At 42.8% G+C, this 20,115-nt stretch overlaps 1 protein-coding gene across 1 annotated transcript in view; it reads left to right on the top strand.

Moving 5' to 3' along the window:
- LOC149305706 (trafficking protein particle complex subunit 9) overlaps positions 1–20,115 on the top strand; it is a 219,226-nt gene that overhangs the window by 108,119 nt on the left and 90,992 nt on the right. Inside the window, exon 20 of the mRNA XM_089477380.1 lies at positions 5,108–5,198. Coding sequence (XP_089333506.1) covers positions 5,108–5,198 — 91 coding nt within the window. The remainder of the gene's footprint in view (positions 1–5,107; positions 5,199–20,115) is intronic.

The following is a 20,115-nucleotide window of genomic DNA, read 5'->3' as shown; positions in this document are numbered from 1 at the left end:
AATCCCGACCCCCCCGCTTTATGATCAGAGTGGAGATTAGGGGGTGTATAATCCTGGCCCCGCTTTATGATCGGAGCGGAGATTAGAGGGTGTATAATCCCGACCCCTCCGCTTTATGATCAGAGTGGAGATTAGGGGGTGTATAATCCTGGCCCCGCTTTATGATCGGAGCGGAGATTAGAGGGTGTATAATCCCGACCCCCCCGCTTTATGATCAAAATGGAGATTAGAGGGTGTATAATCCCCCCCCCCGCTTTATGATCAAAATGGAGATTAGAGGGTGTATAATCCTGGCCCCTCTGCTTTTCTTTGAGGTGAACAATAATTTTTTGAGGTTTTGAATCAGATTTGACACCAATGCTTATACCTACAGGATATAAGGGGGGCGTTTGATATATGTGGGGCGTAGTAGGACGGGTTAGAATGATCTGATGGCCGTGCACCAAGAATCTTGATCACATTCTCCGCTCGCAGGTGCTTTTCTGGGGGGGATTCCTGTGACCTCCTTCGCTGGATAAAGCAATTCGAGACAAATCAAACCTGACGAGAGCGTCGCTACAATGTACGTTCTCTCAAAAAATTGAAACATTTACATTTAGATTGAAATAATCATGCATGCTGCGGCGGGGCGGAATTACATGGGATAGAGAGGAACTCGCGGGAGGTCAGGGCAGGTCAGGGATTAATGGCTTCCCATAGAGCCAGGCATAATTTTTACATTTTAACTTACATCAGGTAGCAGAAGTCAGAAGCTGTAGAGTGATGTACGTCGGTCATACATGGTGGCTTCCATCCTTCACCTCTCCCTGTTCTCCACACATGGGGAATGGTTTGCCTTTATATCATTAATAAATAAATTCAACGCTTTACCCGGTGAGGACGTAAACTCCATAATTTATGAATCTAAAACAGAAAAATGTATATATCTAATTATATTAAGTTTAGATATTTTATCATTTTGTGTTGTTTGTATAGTTCAGGTCTCCTATATAAGCATCTGCAATGGATTCAACCTCTAATGTGTTTACTAGTATCACAAAAGCCATTGGGGATTTTCTGGAGAGGTAGGGGGAGGCCAATGGCATCATAATTGGGGCAGTTCTGGAGACCCCATCTCCAGAAGGATATTGAGTTTCTAAGAGGGGAGGGCGACTAAAATAGAGAACGGTTTGCAGGGATCGAGGGATCTCAATATGTCCGGTTTGGAGGAGAGAAGAGAGAGAGAGAGCGGTGGAGACGTTAGAACAAGAGGCTATAATCCAAAAGTAGAGGGTCAGACTTGAATCTAAGACGAGACCAAGGTTTGAGTCTTTACATCATCCGAAAGGTTATTATGTGTTGTCCTCAGAAATAATTACACCCAACTCCCTCTCTTTTCTGTTGTCGTTGACGGAACACTGCCCATAATTCTAAATGTTGCCTTTGGGTTTTTACGTCCCAAGTGCGTCATTTTACATTTATCAACGTTAAACTGCAGCTGCCGCACTCTCGTCTGTTCCCAGGTATGGCCATAAATTGTGAGACCCTGTTTATTATGAGGAATATTACCAGCAAGGCAGTGTTTTTTTTTAAATATATTTAGGATGACATGAAGCAAACAGCCCCGTAGATTGTTGTAAACTTATAGATCATCTTTAGTGACCTTTCCACAGGTGAAAGTATTCCTGTCACCCAAATATCATCCACAGGTCCAAGTAATCCTTCCCTGCTGCATTAGACAAAGCGCGGAGCGATCCTCTCTCCACGTACCGAGCAAATGGAATTGTGTGTTTGCAAAATATTGTAAAACAATCATGAGTTTAATAATAAGATTAAATATGCAGCAGTCTCGGAGACATTAGCTCGCTGTTAATGCGGGATATAACTTAGTTATACTGTTGCCTGATTTCATTAATAATGCATGTTGTGTTCTGTTAACAATCTGTGCGGCGCGGCTCGGAGCAAAACGATGGGAAGCTTCTTATTTCTACCGCCGTTTGGAAACTCAAAGATATAAGTAATTTTATTTAATTTCATTTTACGCTGGCTGTGCATGATGGGAAATGCAGTTCACAGCAGCCAGAGCAGAACTAGTTGTTTGAGTTAACGTGCATTAACCTACACAAAAGGTGTCATAACTAGCATTAGTATGCTTCCGGCTTTGGGTAGCGGGGCTGGGGAGGGATTTTTATGTAAAAAGCGGTCTGGAGATTCCAAGTTTCTGATTGGCTAATCACAATAATAATGCCCGCCTCCATTTACATGCAGTACAAATGCCTTGGACCCCAGCACAGACCTCCAGACCCCCTTCTCAGCTCGCCCTCGATCCCCACTGCCTGCTAAAGCTGTACAGTGGGGTAACAACTCAAGGCAGTGGGGCATTTCTCGAAAAACCGGACTGCCCTGTTAAAAATGGGACAGTTGGGAGTTATAACTTCAGGATGATATTGTTTATTTAGGAGGAGACCGCTGTATGCCTCTGGAAACGCAGAGATTGTCAACTGCTTCATTCGCTCGTTTCCGAAATACTTTTTGAAAGCTGAAGATGGCAAAAAAAATCCTAATTATCATATTTGAAAGATTTGTTTTGATTATTTTTATCTCACTTTGTCTTTGGTGACTTATTTTACATCATTTAAAACGTGTCATTATACTCCGGTTATTCACCCGCAAACATTGCTGAAGAGGCATTCGTGTCACGGAGCGGAGGTTCTTCGTCTTTGTGTCCTTTAACAATCCCGGCCAATTAATTAGGGGGGAAACGTGAATTTTACACAACACAAAAGCTCACTAATTGAGCCCGCTACTGTCATGCCAGAGACATCAGGGTACGGTTTTGTGTGCTAATTGAACTCAATTTTTTTTAAATTTTTGTGGAATTCCGTACAAATCAATTAATGGATTGTGTGTGAATAGAATTTACAGGCATGTTCCGCCACCTGGACCCGCGGGGTTGGAAACAATCTGTAGCGCTAGAGGCTCAAACAATGTGGGGAGAGAACAGGAAGTGGGTAACTACTTCCTGTTTGCGCCAACAAAGGCGGTCCGTACTGAGGGATCAGAGGGGAATTTGCATAAAATGGCCTGCCGGGGAAATCCGAACAACAATATCAGGGGGTCACTGAGCTACCCCTAAAGTCAATGCAGGCTGACCCCAAACCTTTGAACGTTAGCGTGAGCGTGTGTGTTTATATATATATATAATTACATTCCAGTCTATATACATTAGGAGAAGTTAAAATGCACTCCACTACATAAAAATGGGCTAAAATATCGATAATTTTTAAGTTTATTTCTTCATGTTTTTGGCCCACGTTCTGCGTCTCCTGTTTTTGAATCTCACTTGCAGATGAGCTGTTACTGTAGGTGAGAGCGCTCCACATCTGCTCGTTCTCCGGGGCATCCACGCGTGCGCCTCGGTAAATAAACCCATCTGCTCGTCGGGCCTTTCCGCGCTCGTTCGGATTGTCGGTTGGCTCTCGTGACCCTGTTGCGCCTCCTCTCAGCAGAACTGATGCTGCCGTTTGTAGCGTTTCTGGAATGTGATTAAAATGCATAATCGCAAAGGTCGGATGTTCAGAGATACGGAGAGACAAACCTATTCCAACAGCTGTGGACGGGAGCTCCCATGATGCTTTGCGGGCTTAGATTAGATGGATTATGGGTTAAAATTTGTTTATTTGGACCATATTCCCTGGCCAGGCCTGGGAAAGCCACGTGTTGGAGTTGTTTTTTATCGGAGAGCCAGAACATGTCCAGATGTGAAAGTAGTATTTTGTGCCCTGTGTTACTTAGAATTAGAGCTCAGCAAAACATTGGGATTCAGGTTATTACTGTATACAGTGCTGGGGGGTTATATTACTGTGTACAGCGCTGGGGGGTTATATTACTGTATACAGCGCTGGGGGTTATATTACTGTATACAGCGCTGGGGGGTTATATTACTGTATACAGTGCTGGGGGGTTATATTACTGTGTACAGCGCTGGGGGGTTATATTACTGTATACAGCGCTGGGGGTTATATTACTGTATACAGCGCTGGGGGGGTTATATTACTGTATACAGCGCTGGGGGTTATATTACTGTATACAGCGCTGGGGGGGTTATATTACTGTATACAGTGCTGGGGGGTTATATTACTGTATACAGCGCTGGGGGTTATATTACTGTATACAGTGCTGGGGGGTTATATTACTGTATACAGCGCTGGGGGGTTATATTACTGTATACAGCGCTGGGGGGTTATATTACTGTATACAGTGCTGGGGGGTTATATTACTGTATACAGCGCTGGGGGGTTATATTACTGTATACAGCGCTGGGGGGTTATATTACTGTATACAGCTCTGGGGTTATATTACTGTATACAGCGCTGGGGGTTATATTACTGTATACAGCGCTGGGGGGGTTATATTACTGTATACAGCGCTGGGGGTTATATTACTGTATACAGCGCTGGGGGGGTTATATTACTGTATACAGCGCTGGGGGGTTATATTACTGTATACAGCGCTGGGGGTTATATTACTGTATACAGCGCTGGGGGGTTATATTACTGTATACAGCGCTGGGGGGGTTATATTACTGTATACAGCGCTGGGGGGTTATGTTGAAGGAGAAAAATATTTCTTCCTTTTAAATTCACAAGTTGAGCCCAAGTTCCCTTTCATGTCTATTATTTATTGGTATCTTGAGTTAAATAAAAGTCTGCAGGTCAATACATAATTTGTTAATAAGCCAGATAACTGAATTATATTAAATATTATAGATCCCAACGATTTCTGCACCTTTGATAAAGAAATTTTTTGAACGTCTCCAAACCAATACCTTTTTTTTGGGGGGGGGGGGGGGGAAACAATCTTAATAAGTATATTTTTTGTAACTTTATTGCTCTCCTCACTTACGTAGTAAATAAACAATCGGAATCCCTTTTACACAATTCACTTTATGACGTAAGAGTCACCTTTTCGTAATCCCCTTGTAGAGGTTGAATGTTTGGTTTGCCGGACTATTCTTTTAATGTTTGTTCTTCGCTGACCTCTTGAACTTGATGCTGAATTGTATTTTTTTTTTCTGCGTTTTCTGTGATGATCGCATTGTGTTTTTCTCACCTTAACTTATCATCACCCATCTCTGAAGCGTGAAGGTGAAGCAAGCGTGGAAGGCGTTTTAAATCAACTGGTTCTTGAGCATCTCCAGCTGGCTCCGCTCCAATGGGGTGAGTGATTCTTATAAATAAAAAATGTTTAATTTTGTATTTTAAACAATTTTAAAACCCCACGCGATCACAACACATTCATCTATTAGCCTTAGAATAAATTCCTTGAAATTCCCACTATTCTGTCCCAATTATTTCTTTAAAGTATTTAACTAATCACAATTTAAATTCATGATTTAAATCACTAGTCAGTAAGACTTAAATCATGATTTTAAACGTAAAGACTCATTCCTGCTGGTATCTATAACTTTTAATATTTGCAACTAGATAACTAAGCTTTATATCATGCTGAATAATCTTTCAACTATAATGTATCTTAAATAGAAAAGTTTAGATTTTTCCTGCAAAAGCATTTCATTAAAATACATTTGATTGAAATCACGTATATTTTTTTTTTTAAATCATTGATTTTAATCCATGTTATAAGTAATACATACATAATGCTTTCTTGTAACCCCCATAAATAGTAATTTATCTCCCACCTCAATGTTTCACAAGTGCAAGTGCCCAATTTACAAAAGTAACCAAGTGGGGAAAAAACAACGACCGTTAGAAAATTCTAAATACTAATTTTATTACTTTGGAATAAGAAAATAATTTGGGTCGGCTGAGCCATTTGAAAATATTTTTATTTCCAAGTATGATCATTTATTTTTTTCATTTATTTGTGGTGTTCCTTGCCTATTAATTCTGTATTCAACTGGAATATTACAATATAAATTCAGCACGTTATCTACATTTTTGAAACTACTTTTTTCATATTGGTTTAATTTTAATTTAAATACTATTTTTATAATGTATAAATTATATATATATATATATATATATATAAATATATAAATCTGTGTTTGACATGTTCTTTTTGTTGTTGTTACAAATAAAACCCAGTTGGGATGTAAGGTCATGTAGGGTCTTCCTGTCGGAACTTCCAGGTATCCAAAAATTGCACCGTTTAATTTTTTTAATCGCGTTCTGGCTCGTCGACCTGGTTCATTAAAGAATGTTGGAAATGTGGCTTAATGAAACTTGGCAGAAAACACAACGCATTTGTCATGGTTAATTTCCGATCGGAGCAAACCTACGAGCTCTCCATGTATCATTGACCAGATTCAACTCTTTCTATATGCAGCCCGTCCAAAGACTACTTTAACCCCTTAATGACAAAGCCCGTACATGTACGGGCTCAAAATGCAATGTTTTCAATGGGTTTAGGGGCCGCCCATTGTCCTTAAGGGGTTAACTAATTTCTCAGGGTAATGAGCAGACCGTGGAAAGCAGGGTTCCTTGAGATACTTGTCAGGAGAAATAAGAAATCGCAAAGATGTGTTATATTTAACCGGTCTACAATATTCTACAGCGTATAAAGGTATAGTTATCTAATATAAGAATCGGAAGCTCCAGGTTGCCGATGTTCTAAACAGTAAAGACTGTTTTTGTTACTTGTGTCTGTTGTAGCTACCATGGGTAGATTGTCCCTTTGTCCTTTTTCCACTCTCTGAAAACTAAAAGGTTTCACAACTGTATGGACAATCAAAGTTTGAATCATAAAAGCCGTTAGCCCTTGGAATATTAGTACATTAAACCTGCTTAACCGCCTTCTACGCCGTGACACCAGACTGTAGCCATCCCTACAATCCTCTATACGTAATTATGATATATGAGCTTTGGGAACAAAACGAGGGCCGGAATGTGGACAGATATTCGTGAACCAACCACCAAGTTCTAAATGTGATTTAATGATCTGCAAGAAAGTATTAAATGCCTCTTAAAGGGTTTTTTTTGTTAGAGACCACATGACCTACCTCTTCCCGTTGACCGCTGGTCCTCCCAGTCCAAGTTTCCAAACTTTTGCCACATTTTCTTGTTTTCATGCCCGTAAGAAATCCATGTTTTCTTTGTTGCCTATAGATATGTTTACATTAGGTATGGGGGGTTCAGATATTGTCCACACAGTGAAAACTATGCTCTAACTGATATTGTAAAGCAGTCTAAGAACTTGTGTTTGGAACCGTGAGGTCCCTTTGTCCTCCATCTTTTTAAGAGCCTACAGCACCCAAGTCCTATCATCCTATTAATATCATCAATTAGTGTTGTATTTGTGTTAATTTGTCTGTGAAATAAACACAGAAGCTGCGATTTTGTCCTAACTTTGGTCACAGGGCCATTTTTAATATTAACAAGAAACAAATATTAAACAAATTGGTTAAACGCGATAATAATCATGGTCTCCCAGAGATGCAGAAACTAAAACCAAAGTATTATACATGTAACAAATCTGGTGTCAGGTTATAGAACCAGGAGCAGTGATACAAAATGATGTATCAGATACACCTATAGAATGGGAAATATGCTCATTTTGCTGCTAATTTTAAGAGGAAGACATTTAATATAAAAAATATAGAGAATATAAGGTGGTTGTTTTCTGTTTGCGTGGATGTTCTGGGAGCCGAAGTTGAAACTGTGTTAGATCCATGTTCATACTTGGTATCGTCCCAGGTCCGGCCGCTCGCCCTCTGAACCCGACACCCTTTCCATCGTTCAAGGGCAACAGAAGCCATCGCCTGTCCTTTCCTAACGGCGCTCGCCTATCTCTTAGGGCCAACTGACCCATGTTCAACTGTTGTTCACATGGAACCCGTCTCCACTTTGGCCTCCAAAGCTCTTGGTGGCCCTGGTGTCTGAAGGCCAATGACTGATAAATCGCAGACTTGCGTTATTTTAAGGCCAGTGCCCAATACATGATAGACACAGTGGGTGACCATATGCCAAGCATGTCTAAATACCCTCTCTATATTAACCTCCAATACTTCTTCTCATTGTGTATATTGTATGTAGGATAATAGATTATTTGATCACCGTTGCTAAATCCGGAACTATTTTTGACAGGAGGTTTTCGTGACCAGAATTTTAGTTTTTCTACCTATTTTTTTTATGGAAGACTAATCTGTAACATGCTGTAAATACCCATCTACAGTAACTACATAATTGTAAGCAATATACAGCTAATTACAGCACAATCGTAATGTTCATGAGAATGAAGAACTCCGCAAACCGTTCGTAATTCTCTCTAATTGTGCCGAGGAACATATAAAACGCGGCTTTGGGTCTGAATTACGAGGCGAGGTTTACCGTTTTTATAATTACCGGCCCCATTAAAGCCCGCGATCCGGATTACTAAAACTAGGTTTATTCTGGAATTGTTGACCCGATCCACTCCTGTGATTTTTAACCAGAAAGGTGATGTTTGTGGACCAAGAGTCGCTCACAGAAAGAAATTAACCGGCGAAATACATAACTAGCAATTCTGCTTATCCGGATGACCTGACCCAGGCCGGGCTGCCATGTAACGGCGTTCTAATTGTTAGTCTGATGATTAGAATCCTGGCAGCTCTTATCACGGGGTCTCTAATACTTTATTCTGTTATAAATCAATGCAGCGCGGGATCGGCACCAACTTCTGAATTTGATAATTTTCTAACTTAAAGCAGCATTTGAAATATCATCCCCAGTTCTGCTGAATGCCCGAATGCTTTGCAGAGTTTTTTTTAAAAAATCATGTAAAACGTTGCCTCGTGCGTAATATTTCCGGGAATGCTTTATTGTCATGTGACACTAAAAAATAAGACACTGATTGGCTGGCGTCATATAAAAGGAAAAAAGCCGTCCCAGAAGCCTCCATGTTGTTTCCTGTGATTAAACTTTCAGAGGAAATGATAAAATAGCAGATCTGCCCAGGTTTATTACTAGATGGATGGACGGAGCTGTGATGGTTAAATAGTCCCTTACTGTAAACGTTCATTACAGTTCTGACATCCGACGTACAATCATAAAGACAAATCTCAGATGATCATGTAGGAAGCTTGCCATTTTCCACCCGGTCGTGTCAGTTACGTTCTTTAACACTCAAAAATGATTGTCATGTTTTTTATTAAGCAATTTTATGATAAACACGTGGCATGTGCGATCCTGAAGTGTCAAAGCAGCACGGCACGCTGACAGTTCCTTTACAAGATACGATGAAATATGTTTATAGACAGAGGAACTGAACGTGAAATCGATACGTTAATGTAATATGATTGTGTGCGCGGGGAGGGGCAATGTAAATTTGTGTGTGCGGGGGAGGGGCAATGTAAATTTAAAAGGACCTCTCGGTTAAAGTGTAGCTGGTATGTCTCTTTAAAGGGCAAGATTGACAAAGTGGCAGATATTGTGGTGACTGATTGACACAATTAACTTGTGGAGTGTCTATCAGATTAGAAGCTGCTATAGTCTTGTGTTGCAAACCCTACATGACGAACCGGCCGTCGGCTGCCAGCTCACCTCTCTCGTCTCTTCCTTGTTCTCATTCTGCCTCCATCAAAAGGCAAAAGGGGGGGATAAATACATATAAAAATAAAGCTAGCACCATACCTGATGCAGAACCCGTGTGGATTATTCAAACTGGTTAAACAGGCGTGTAACGGTAGAGGAGTTGAATGGCTTAGGGCCACAGTGGCTCTGGACCCTTTGTGGAATAACCCTGTTGATACATTATATTGGGCCGTTTTTTCCTATAGGAATCGGCCCTTTATATCTAAAATCTATAGACAGAAAACAGGGGATGAAGTGTGTGATCAGAAACTCACAATAATGTTTAGTAAACTGATTAATAAATCAACCTGCGCAGCATGGTGTCTGACGGCTCAGCTTCTCAGCAAGGGGTACAACGAACACGTGGCGCTGCCGACTTTCTTCCGTAGTTCCGAAGTGTCCCGCTTTTTAGGGAACAGTCTCGATTTCCAACCACAGCAACAGAGTGCACAATGCCAGCCAGCAGCTGCAAAGGCTAGTAAGATATTTTCATGTATAAAACAGGGTACTGATTCACGGGAGGAGGATATCGTTTTGCTCAATGGTAAGACCTCAACCTTAATTATTGTGCTCCTGTGTTTAGTAATTTAGCTCTCAGGGTAACATTTCCTGTTTTTGTGCCCATTTACCTGTGAAGGTATTAGGACGCTGACCCCAGAAGTCGCGTTACGATTGCACCTCTGCATTATTCAAGCTCTGCTTATGTCCTGTGTTAGCTGTACGGAAAAACAAGGATGTGTTAAGATCTGTTCTTACAGAGCAAAATGCTTCGGCTGGAAGAAAATCTGTTGCAGAAAATGTTTTATGGTTGAGCGCCTCTATTTGATTGGACCAGCATTATAGAGCATCATTCGGTGCCTTGTAATGAACGGTAAACTGTCAATTCTGTAATCTAGTCAGTCTGCGGATCTCACCCTTAAAACCACTTACTCCATGGAGCGTGCCTTCCTGCGCAGGCGAATCCCCTGCACACTTCGCTTGTCCGATTCATTGTACCGGCCATTTGTTCTCCACGGGATCTTTAAACCTCAGACTGCCAAAAATCTCTAAACCCCTGCAGTCCCCATAATGTTGCTTGAAATGTATGCTTTTATTCCTGTCTATCTTCCCTTTTCGCACCCGAAAAGAGTTCAGCATTGTGTTTGATCTGATTTAATCAACGTAAACATATATTTTATTAGTTCTCCAATAGACAAAACATTTATTACGTATACATTTTTCTGATATGACTGGTAACTCAGTGTCATCACTGCATTTAATCTTGCTTTCCCTTTTCTTCTTTCTTTGATTTCATTTTCCTCTTTCATGTCCCATTTGCTCCTCTTCTTTTTCTTTCCCTTTTCTTCTTTCATTTGCTCTTTGCTTTTCTTCCTTCCCTTTTCCTTTCCTCTTTGCCTTCCTTCCCTTTTCCTTCTTTCCTCTTTGCCTTCCTTCCCTTTTCCTTTCCTCTTTGCCTTCCTTCCCTTTTCCTTCTTTCCTCTTTGCCTTCCTTCCCTTTACCTTCTTTCCTCTTTGCCTTCGTTCCCTTTCTCTTCCCTTTGCTTTCCTCTTTGCCTTCCTTCCCTTTTTCCTTCTTTCCTCTTTGCCTTCCTTACCTTTCTCTTCCCTTTCCCGTTGCTTTCTTCTATTTTCTTCCATTTTCCTTTCCCTTCCTCCTTCCTTCCTCTTTTGCTTTCCTCCATACAGTCATATAATCATATAAGTATTCTGTGACCCTCTAGTTCAAAAATCATCCTTATTAAAATTAAGTAAAAGTATAGATATTTCTGCAAAAAGAGCAGCATTGAATGAAAAGAGCCTTCGTTTTGTGGACATACTTTTCTCATAGCTTTTATCGCTGAAGTTTTACAGATGGAGCCATTTCCGGTGCTATATTTTCATGTATCAGGAAGCACTGGAGATTTTGCTTAAGGTCTTCTGGTTCTGCCATCACCTACAGAAAGGACCGTATATAAACCATATGTAAGATAAGATGTAATGCCGGCCTCAGGAAGGCATTAAGCATCTCTGTTATACCTATTCTACATACAACTGGCTGAGCCCACCTCGGTAAGACCACCGACTGTACATGTACGGGGCTTACCCCGCTGAATTCCGAGCTGGCCCATTCTTATTTCCTTCTGATACTTTTTGGAATGTTCTGCGCATGCCATTGTGTAGCGTCTCTCTCTCGGCTGTACAGACGATTGCAGGTTATAGATGTACGACGGGAAAATGTCTAACGATTCCTCCGACGCCTGGCACTTTGCAAACTGCGCAGTTTTCCCTCTCGATCCAGGAGAGCCGGGTGCCGCGTGCCTTCATTACCATATTCTAGCTTCGGGGTGGAGGAAGCGGTTTTAATAACGCAAACAAAGGCAACGGGGCAGCCTTGTGATACCAATAAATGCATTATTATTTCCATAATATAAAGCAGCAGTTGGCTGACAGGCCGGGGGCTAATGATGAGTTACAGCATCACGTCTAAGTGCTCCGAGTTTATTGGAGAAATACATATTTAATAGGCTTTGAGACGAATAAGTACGAGCATCCATAATCATGCGAGTCTTGGGTTTGTTTTGTATCCTATCCAGAAAATGCATTCAGTATAACGAACCGTCTTCTTATAGGGTGATGCAGAAACCGCCACGGGTATACAGTGAATAAAAATGATACTTTGTATCTCTATGGGGCACTTTCTGAGGGTCTTAGTCTTCTTAAAGGGAGATAAGTCAGTCCAACAGCCTCCTAGCAAGACAAGACCATGGGAATCAGGACGTACAAGTACACTACATGGACAAAAGTATTGGGACGCCTGACCAACAGGGACTTTGATGACATCACGTTCTAAATACATAGACATTAATATGTAGATGGTTCCCCCCTTTGCCTCTATAACGGATTCCACTCTTCTGGGAAGGATTTCCACAATTTTGGGGAGTTTCTGTGGGAATTTTCACCCATTCATCCAGTAGAGCGTCTGTGAGGTCAGGCAGTGATGTTGGACGAGACGCCCGGCTCGCAATCTCCGTTCCAGTTCATCCCAAAGGTGTCCGATGGGGTTGAGGTCAGGGCTCTGTGCGGCCGGTCAAGTTCTTCCACCCCAAACTCATCCAGCCGTGTCTTTATGGAGCTTGCTTTGTGCGCTGGGGCCACAGTCATGCTGACAAAGTTGGAAGCAGAGCATTGTCCAAAATATCTTGGTGCAGAGGGGGACATCCTGGCAACTTTTTCTAACTGTATGTCCAAAAGGGAGTGAATCCGTCGAGGACCGAGTTAGACAACCCTGCCTAGGTCTTTCTTCCTAGGTTATAGATTATTCTAATAAGACTTCTCCTGAACTGTCCAAAACCCCTCTGGCTCATTGCCAACGTACCTCCCGACCTCTTACTTCGCTTTTCACTCCTTCACACCTCTTCGATGCATCGTACCGTCCATCGGTCATCAGACAGATTGCCGTCGGTGGCTTCGGGAATATTTTTCCCTCTACGCACCTTCTGGCTCACTTTACTTCGTTTCGTGGAGATCCTTTATCAGGATTTTTTAAATGAATATTCTACTGCGGTATCTGACGGAATCGTATAAGACAATGGCGAGAACGTTATTAATGGACACGTACGAGACCGCGCGGGGCCTTATTCTGTAGAAAACACAACTAAAATTAATTCAGTAGCATTCTTTAACCCTTTTCTTTCCTTCCAGTTTACAATGCTACTAATCGGCTACTGCGGAATTTACCCTTTCTGTACTGTGCGCTGTGTACAGTGCCGAAGGGGTTAATCTCTGTTAATGAGTGGGCACTTTGAAAAGCTAACAAGACGGTTTCATGTGTCCGCTGGTTTATAAATAGCCTGCCTCCAGTTCTGCCCCCCCCCCCCTTTAGCTGTCTGTCATTGATACTCTCTCGATCTCCATGGAAACTGGGGGAAAAAATAGAATTTACTTACCCTGGAAAGACAAACAGAGAGCTCATCTTTTGCCGAATCGCACGTTAAATGACCAAACGAAATTCTCACATTCCCCATTATTACCGTATTTGCTCGATTATAAGACGAGGTTTTTTTCAGAGCAAATGCTCTGAAAAATACCCCTCGTCTTATAATCGGGGTCGTCTTATAATCAGACCTCAAATAGGTCTGACTATAAGACGACTAAGATCCAGATCCCCCGCAGCTGCAGGGGACCTGGATCCTCCTGTCTCCCCCCCCCCCCCGCGCCCCACTTACCTGTACTTCTGAGTCCCCGGTGTGTAGCTGGGGCAGCGTGTAGATGTCTGTGCAATTCGCGTAGACAACTTCCGCTGCAGCAGAAAGGAGGTGTGGCTAGCAGCGGGGTTTGTCTGCGTCCATCGCGCAGACCTTCCCCGGCTGTCAGAGATCAGAGTTCCCCGCACCGGTGCCGGTGCTCTGATCTCTGACAGTTGGGGAAGGTTTGCGCGATGGAGGCAGACAAACCCCGCTGCTAGCCACACCTCCTTCCGGCTGCAGCGTAAGTGCGAGGGATCTACATCCTGCCCCGGCTACATGACAGGGAAGTCAGAAGCACCGGTAAGTTTGGGGGGCGAGTGTTAAATGGGGGGCATAAGGCATTTCTGGAGGCAGAGTGCTCTGTGAAATGCCTTTTAACCCCCTAAATGCCACTCTGCCTCCAGAAATGCCTTTTTAACCCTCTATATGCCACTCTGCCTCCTGAATGCCTTAAACCTCCCTATGTGCCACTCTTCCCCGTAATATGCCTTTAACCCTCTAAATGCCAGAGTGGCATATAGGGGTATAAGGCATTTCTGGAGACAGAGTGGCACATAGGGGGTCAAAGGGCATATCATGGGGCACAGTGGCATATAGGGTTAAAAGGCATATCATGGGGCACAGTGGCATTTAGAGGGTTAAAAGGCATATCATGGGGCACAGTGGCATATAGGGGGTATAAGGCATTTCTGGGGCAGATGTGCATAACTGGGGGGCAGGTTGGAAAATAGAAGGAAATAAAACCAAAATATTTTTCTCAATCATAGCTTTTATTAAAAAAAAAAAAAGTTTAGATGAATTAACGTTTACTGGTAAAACTTTTTTCCTATAGGGTCGTCTTATATTCAGGCTTTTTCTTTTTTTTCCTAAATTAATATTCAGATTTGGGGGGTCGTCTTATAATCGAGCAAATATGGTACCTCTATTTAACGTAACCATTAAAACGAGACCTAATTGAGTCGCCAATTCAGGCTTTAATATATATATATATTATACATTTTTTTTAATTGAAAATTTTTTTTTCATTAGTAAATCCATAGTTGGTTTTTTTTTTAACAAGTATAGGAGAAACATACCTCCCAAGTGTCCCTGTTTAGTTTGACCAGTCCCTCTTTCATACCCCCCGACACACCTAGATCTGGCTCTGCCTTTGGGAGGTGCAGCAAAAGGCAAAGGTGGAAGTGGGTGGGGCAGGAGGTGAGGACACCTGCCTGCTTTACCTGAATGGCCACCCGCTAGCGTCAGGAGGTGGCCACCTGGTAGCTGCATCGGACGTCTATACTACAACAGCGCAGGCCGCCGTTCATTTTACAGCTTCCTGGGCCGGTCAGTGGAGATCAGGGAACTAGCCGCAAAAGGGGGACATTGGACCAGCTACTCAGGACTGTTCTGTGAAAACCAGGGCTGTTGGGCGGTATGCTAAACCAGTTTCTTCCTCTAACCATACCCCCTAAAATAGAATCCTCTCTGGCCATTTAAAGTGTTGTGTTAGGAACGAACGGAGCGTTTAGCGAGGCATATAAATTAATTATAAAAAAAAAAGTTTTCCAAAATCTCGTACCCTGTAACAAAAAATAAATCTAGAATATTCTTGTGTGTTTTCTGTGTTTTCTGCGTTTTCTGTGCTTTGTGTCGATGGACGTTGCGTTTCACGTTTCTCTGAAAGTAATCGGAGACGCGGTAGAAAGATATTAGGGTTTAAATGCCCCCCGTGACGTGTTGTGGAAACGTCTCCGGCCTGCAGAGAGGTTCATTCTTTCTGGCCGGTAGACGCGTTCTCTCGTTCCTTCCGGAGACCGCAGGCGTCGCGGGCCCTAAGCGTGTCGGAGCTTGTTGGGAGACGTCGCGTATTAAAATCACCCCGCGTTGTGCGACGGCCCTCGCCGTATGTTCTGACATCAGCAGATTAACCCCTTGGCCGCTGCATTCAAAGCACGGAAGAGGGGCTCTTTGATCTCGTGTGAAAAAATTAGCTGAACTGAGCCATAATAAACAGAAATAACAGGAAGCCCAGGTATGACACAATAGGTCATAATCTGAAACTATTACACCGCTCACTTTTTAATTCCGATTATTTCAATATTCCGGCTCCCGACCCATTCCATTTATTCCAGAAATATATATTTTTCTCACAAATAAAGTAGAGCGGCCAAAATACCCACAAAGTCTATAAGACCGGCTTCCTCTTCATGCGCTGCGGTTCTCCCACATATTGGAAATAAAGTTCATTATTTTATATATTGTTTTCCTGGAAATATATTGTGGTGTTTTTTTTCTGGAGGATAAGCCAACTTGGAGATTGTAATCATGTTAACACCCAAAGCTGTAGTTTTTATTCATGAATGTTCTGCAATAACCGGACGCGGTGCCGCCGTACCGGGCTCGTCCAGACGCTGGGGATTTTTACTGCTTTTTCAATAATAATATTGTTTTAAAATAAACCAGTGGGCTGGTACAGTGAACACAATAACATGCCCACACGCATTAACATACTAACACATACTAACACACATGCTTTGAGTGCAATGTTCGGGTTTTGCTCCAGGGATCAGTGAAGCAAACTGTGCTGCAAAAGAAACAAACCTAAAAAATAGTGAATAATAAATAGACAAATCAGAGCAAGAATTCAGCGCATTCCCAGCGAATGCCATCCAAAAAAACACCGATCTGCGGGATAAATATTTGGGGATTCTGTCATGCTATACGGGCATATACCGTATTGGCTCGAATATAGGCCGCACTTTTTCCCCCCACTTTAAGTCTTTAAAGTGGGGGTGCGGCCTATATTCGGGGTCTAGCGCCCGACGCCGGGCAGGCAGCGGGGTTAGGATACAGATCCCCCGCAGCGGTGCAGGGGACCTGCATCCTACTCCCCGATACACTCAGACAGCCTCCCCTGCCAGCACTTCCCACGGGGGGGGTGCCGGCACGGGAGGTTGTCTGAGCGCATCATGCGGACCGTCCGCACGATACGTTTTACCTCTGCCCCCCCCGACTTACCGGAGCAGACTCCTGAGTGTCTTGTGGGGCCGGCGGGGGACATCTACGCAATACGCGTATACAACTTCCGGTGCCGGCACATCCGCTGAGTGTAGATGTCCCCCGCCGGCCCCGCAAGACACCCGGGAGTCTGCTCCGGTAAGTCGGGGGGGGGGCAGAGGAGGACAGTGGCAGCATATTCGGGGGGGGGGGGAGGACAGTGGCAGCATATCTCGGGGAGGGAGGACAGTGGCAGCATATCTCGGGGAGGGAGGACAGTGGCAGCGTATCTCGGGGAGGGAGGACAGTGGCAGCATATCTCGGGGGGGAGGAGGACAGTGGCAGCATATTCGGGGGGGGGGGGGAGGACAGTGGCAGCATATTCGGGGGGGGGGGGGAGGACAGTGGCAGCGTATCTCGGGGAGGGAGGACAGTGGCAGCATATCTCGGGGGGGAGGAGGACAGTGGCAGCATATCTTGGGGGGGGGAGGAGGACAGTGGTAGCATATCTCGGGGAGGGAGGACAGTGGCAGCATACTCGGGGGGGGGGGGAGACAGAGTGGCAGCATGTTTTTTTGGTGCTTTTTTAAAGAAAAAAACTTTTTCTTTAAAAAAGCACCAAACTTTTAGGGTGCGGCCTATATAGGGGGGCGGCCTATATCCGAGCCAATACGGTATCGCTTTGCCCGCCGCTACGTCAACAGCTACGTGAAAACAGCTCAGTGACCCCAAACTTCTGAACGGCAGTGTTTACAGGAAGTACACATATATAATTTATATTTTATTTGCGGTAATCCCGGTTCTTCCAAAGTTCAGAGCTGCCTGGATCTTCAATGAAGAATTGGGGAGGAGGGTTGTACAGAAAGTGGTAGAGGGTAATTCAGTGAGGGTATTAAACATGCATGGGGTAGGTATACGGCTCCTGAATCTAAGACGAGACCAACGACTGATTAAGGTTTGAGTCTCTACAGCAGGAGAAACGGGCGATTAGACGGGGGCCGAATGGGGCCGATCTGTTGTCAAATCCTTTGTATCGACAGGGAAATGATGTGAAACTTGTTCTCATATCTTTTCCAAGTGGTGTTTGTTTTATGGAATGATATGCACGAACATGTTAGGGTTTGACCCATGCAAATAAGACCTAAAAGTATGTTAATCCATCCCTTTGTTTCTCGCAATGAACATAAATCGGTGGATTTAACAAAAAAAAAACAACCCACACAATTAGCCAGGCTTTGTCTCTGGCTATATAATTAAGTGAATGGGGCACTTGATCCTCTTGAGACTCTTTGCATTCTCCCAGTGATCGGTCTTGTGATTTTATTCCAATGCTTGTTGTAAGCACCTGACATACTGTATACGTTTCTTATACGAGAACAAAGAATGCACAGATTGGACGAGTAATTAAATTACATTTTTTTTTTAATTTGCTTTGGAAATATTTTTTTCATGATTTAATTTAAAAAAATATATTTATTTAGATTTTCTTTTTATTGTAAGTTAGAATATAGAATACTATTTCCATAATAAGAAAAGTGCATTATATAATACAGGCTCACCATGTGTCTGTAATAGAAATATGGAATGCTAGAAGTGCTGCTTCACACATAACCTGGCCATGTAGTAGTGGGGCGGCAGGAGCTCAGCAGCAAGGTAAAGGGGAGGAAGAACTGGCAAGCTGATCAGGGAGAGTGTGTGTATGAGGTTGGGGAGTGTGTGTACATGTATTGTGGTATTGTGCGTGTATGTTACTGTGTGGCGTTTGAGTATCTGATGTGTATGGTTTTAGCAAGTACGTACGTTGTCAGCATGTGTGAGAGGATGCTGATAATGTGTGGTTGCATTACTTTATGGCGTTAGAGTGTGTGTTAGTGTATGGTGTTAGCATGAGTATGTGTGTGTTTATGTATGGTGTTAGTCTATGGTTTTAGCAAGTGTGTGAACGTACGTTGTCAGCATGTGTGAGAGGATGCTGTTAATGTGTGTTTGCATTACTTTATGGTGTTAGTGTGTGTTAGTGTATGTTGTTAACATGAGTATGTGTGTGAGTGTTTTTGTGTGTTAGTGTATGGTGTTAGTGTCAATGTGTGTCAGATTATGGTGTTAGGGGTGAGTCTGGGGTTAGTGGTGCAGATGAGAAGAGGGAGATACTGTGTATATGTAAGTGTATGGTGTTAGAGTGAGTTTTTGTGTTAGAATGTGTGTATGTTTCAGCTATGTGGGGAGGCAAAAAAAATTCCACACCCAGGCGCCACTAACCCTCGGCTCACCCCTGGTGCTTACAGTAGGAAGGGGGGGACACCAGCTATTTTGAAGTCCCCATTGTCCTCCTTTTTTTCATATTATCGGAAAATAATTGTGTTAATGTATCAGAGGGGTGCGGGATTGGAGGGGAATCCTTCAGCGCAACAGTGGTTTGGGCCAAATGCCTGGATATCCGCTGTGTAAATGTTACGTTTATTGTTTGAAAGAAAGTGCGAGGCTGCCAAAAAAAGAATTAGCAATTAAAGATCTTAATTAACAGAAAGCAGTGTTAAATCTCTGGGAATGGAGTACAATTAGGAGGTAATTAGAGAGGGGGTGATGCTGCGGTTTACAGACATCTGTGCGGAATGTTGCAAGTTTTGGGTGTGTGCGTTTCTACGTTTTACGCCTCAAAAAAAGGCTTTAAAACGTATTGCAGGATTTGTATGAAATACATATGAAAAATTAAAAAGACTTAATTTTATTTTTTGTACATATTTCATAAATATATATATATTATTATTATTTATGACAATTAAGTGTTTCCAACAAAAATTTAATGCCACATTTAGCTACAAAAGCATATTCAATTCAGCAGATTTTTGGTTTTAAATTTCCTTGAATTTAAACTCCCCCCCCCCCCCCCGGAGGAAATTCACATCTCAGTACAAAACAAATTGGTTTTTAGCGTCGCCGTTCAAAGTTTAGAGGAATGTAATAATTCTCGGGTTTTGTCCGAATGCGGTTTCCCGATCATTACTTATTGTAGGTAACCTTGTCAGAGGAATCGCCGCGAAAACTTTACTTTCCGCAGCTTTTTTTGTCAATTAGTAGCATCTGGGGGTTTCACAACTTGCAGCAGGACTTATGACAGCGCTCACATATTCCGACATAGCGAAACAATTAAGTGTATTTCTGTCACAGGGTAATCCTCAATTTATAGAATTCCGGCGGTCTCCCGAGGGCCCCTGAATGGCGCAATCTCCGTTTTCTAGACTCCTATGACAAATTACTGAAGGGAGTTTATATTGATTTTGTCCTTGTAAAAAGTACATTATGGCACAACAACAAAAAAAAAAAAAAAAAAAAGGACAGATAGAGACTAGGAACCAGTTGGA

The sequence above is a fragment of the Sceloporus occidentalis genome, unplaced genomic scaffold (assembly GCF_023333645.1).
Source record: "Sceloporus occidentalis isolate IW3139 unplaced genomic scaffold, rSceOcc1.0.p SCAF_11, whole genome shotgun sequence".
Lineage (NCBI taxonomy): Eukaryota > Metazoa > Chordata > Lepidosauria > Squamata > Phrynosomatidae > Sceloporus > Sceloporus occidentalis.
The sequence above is the reverse complement of the archived record's forward strand: the minus strand, read 5'-3'. Positions and strand labels throughout refer to the sequence as shown.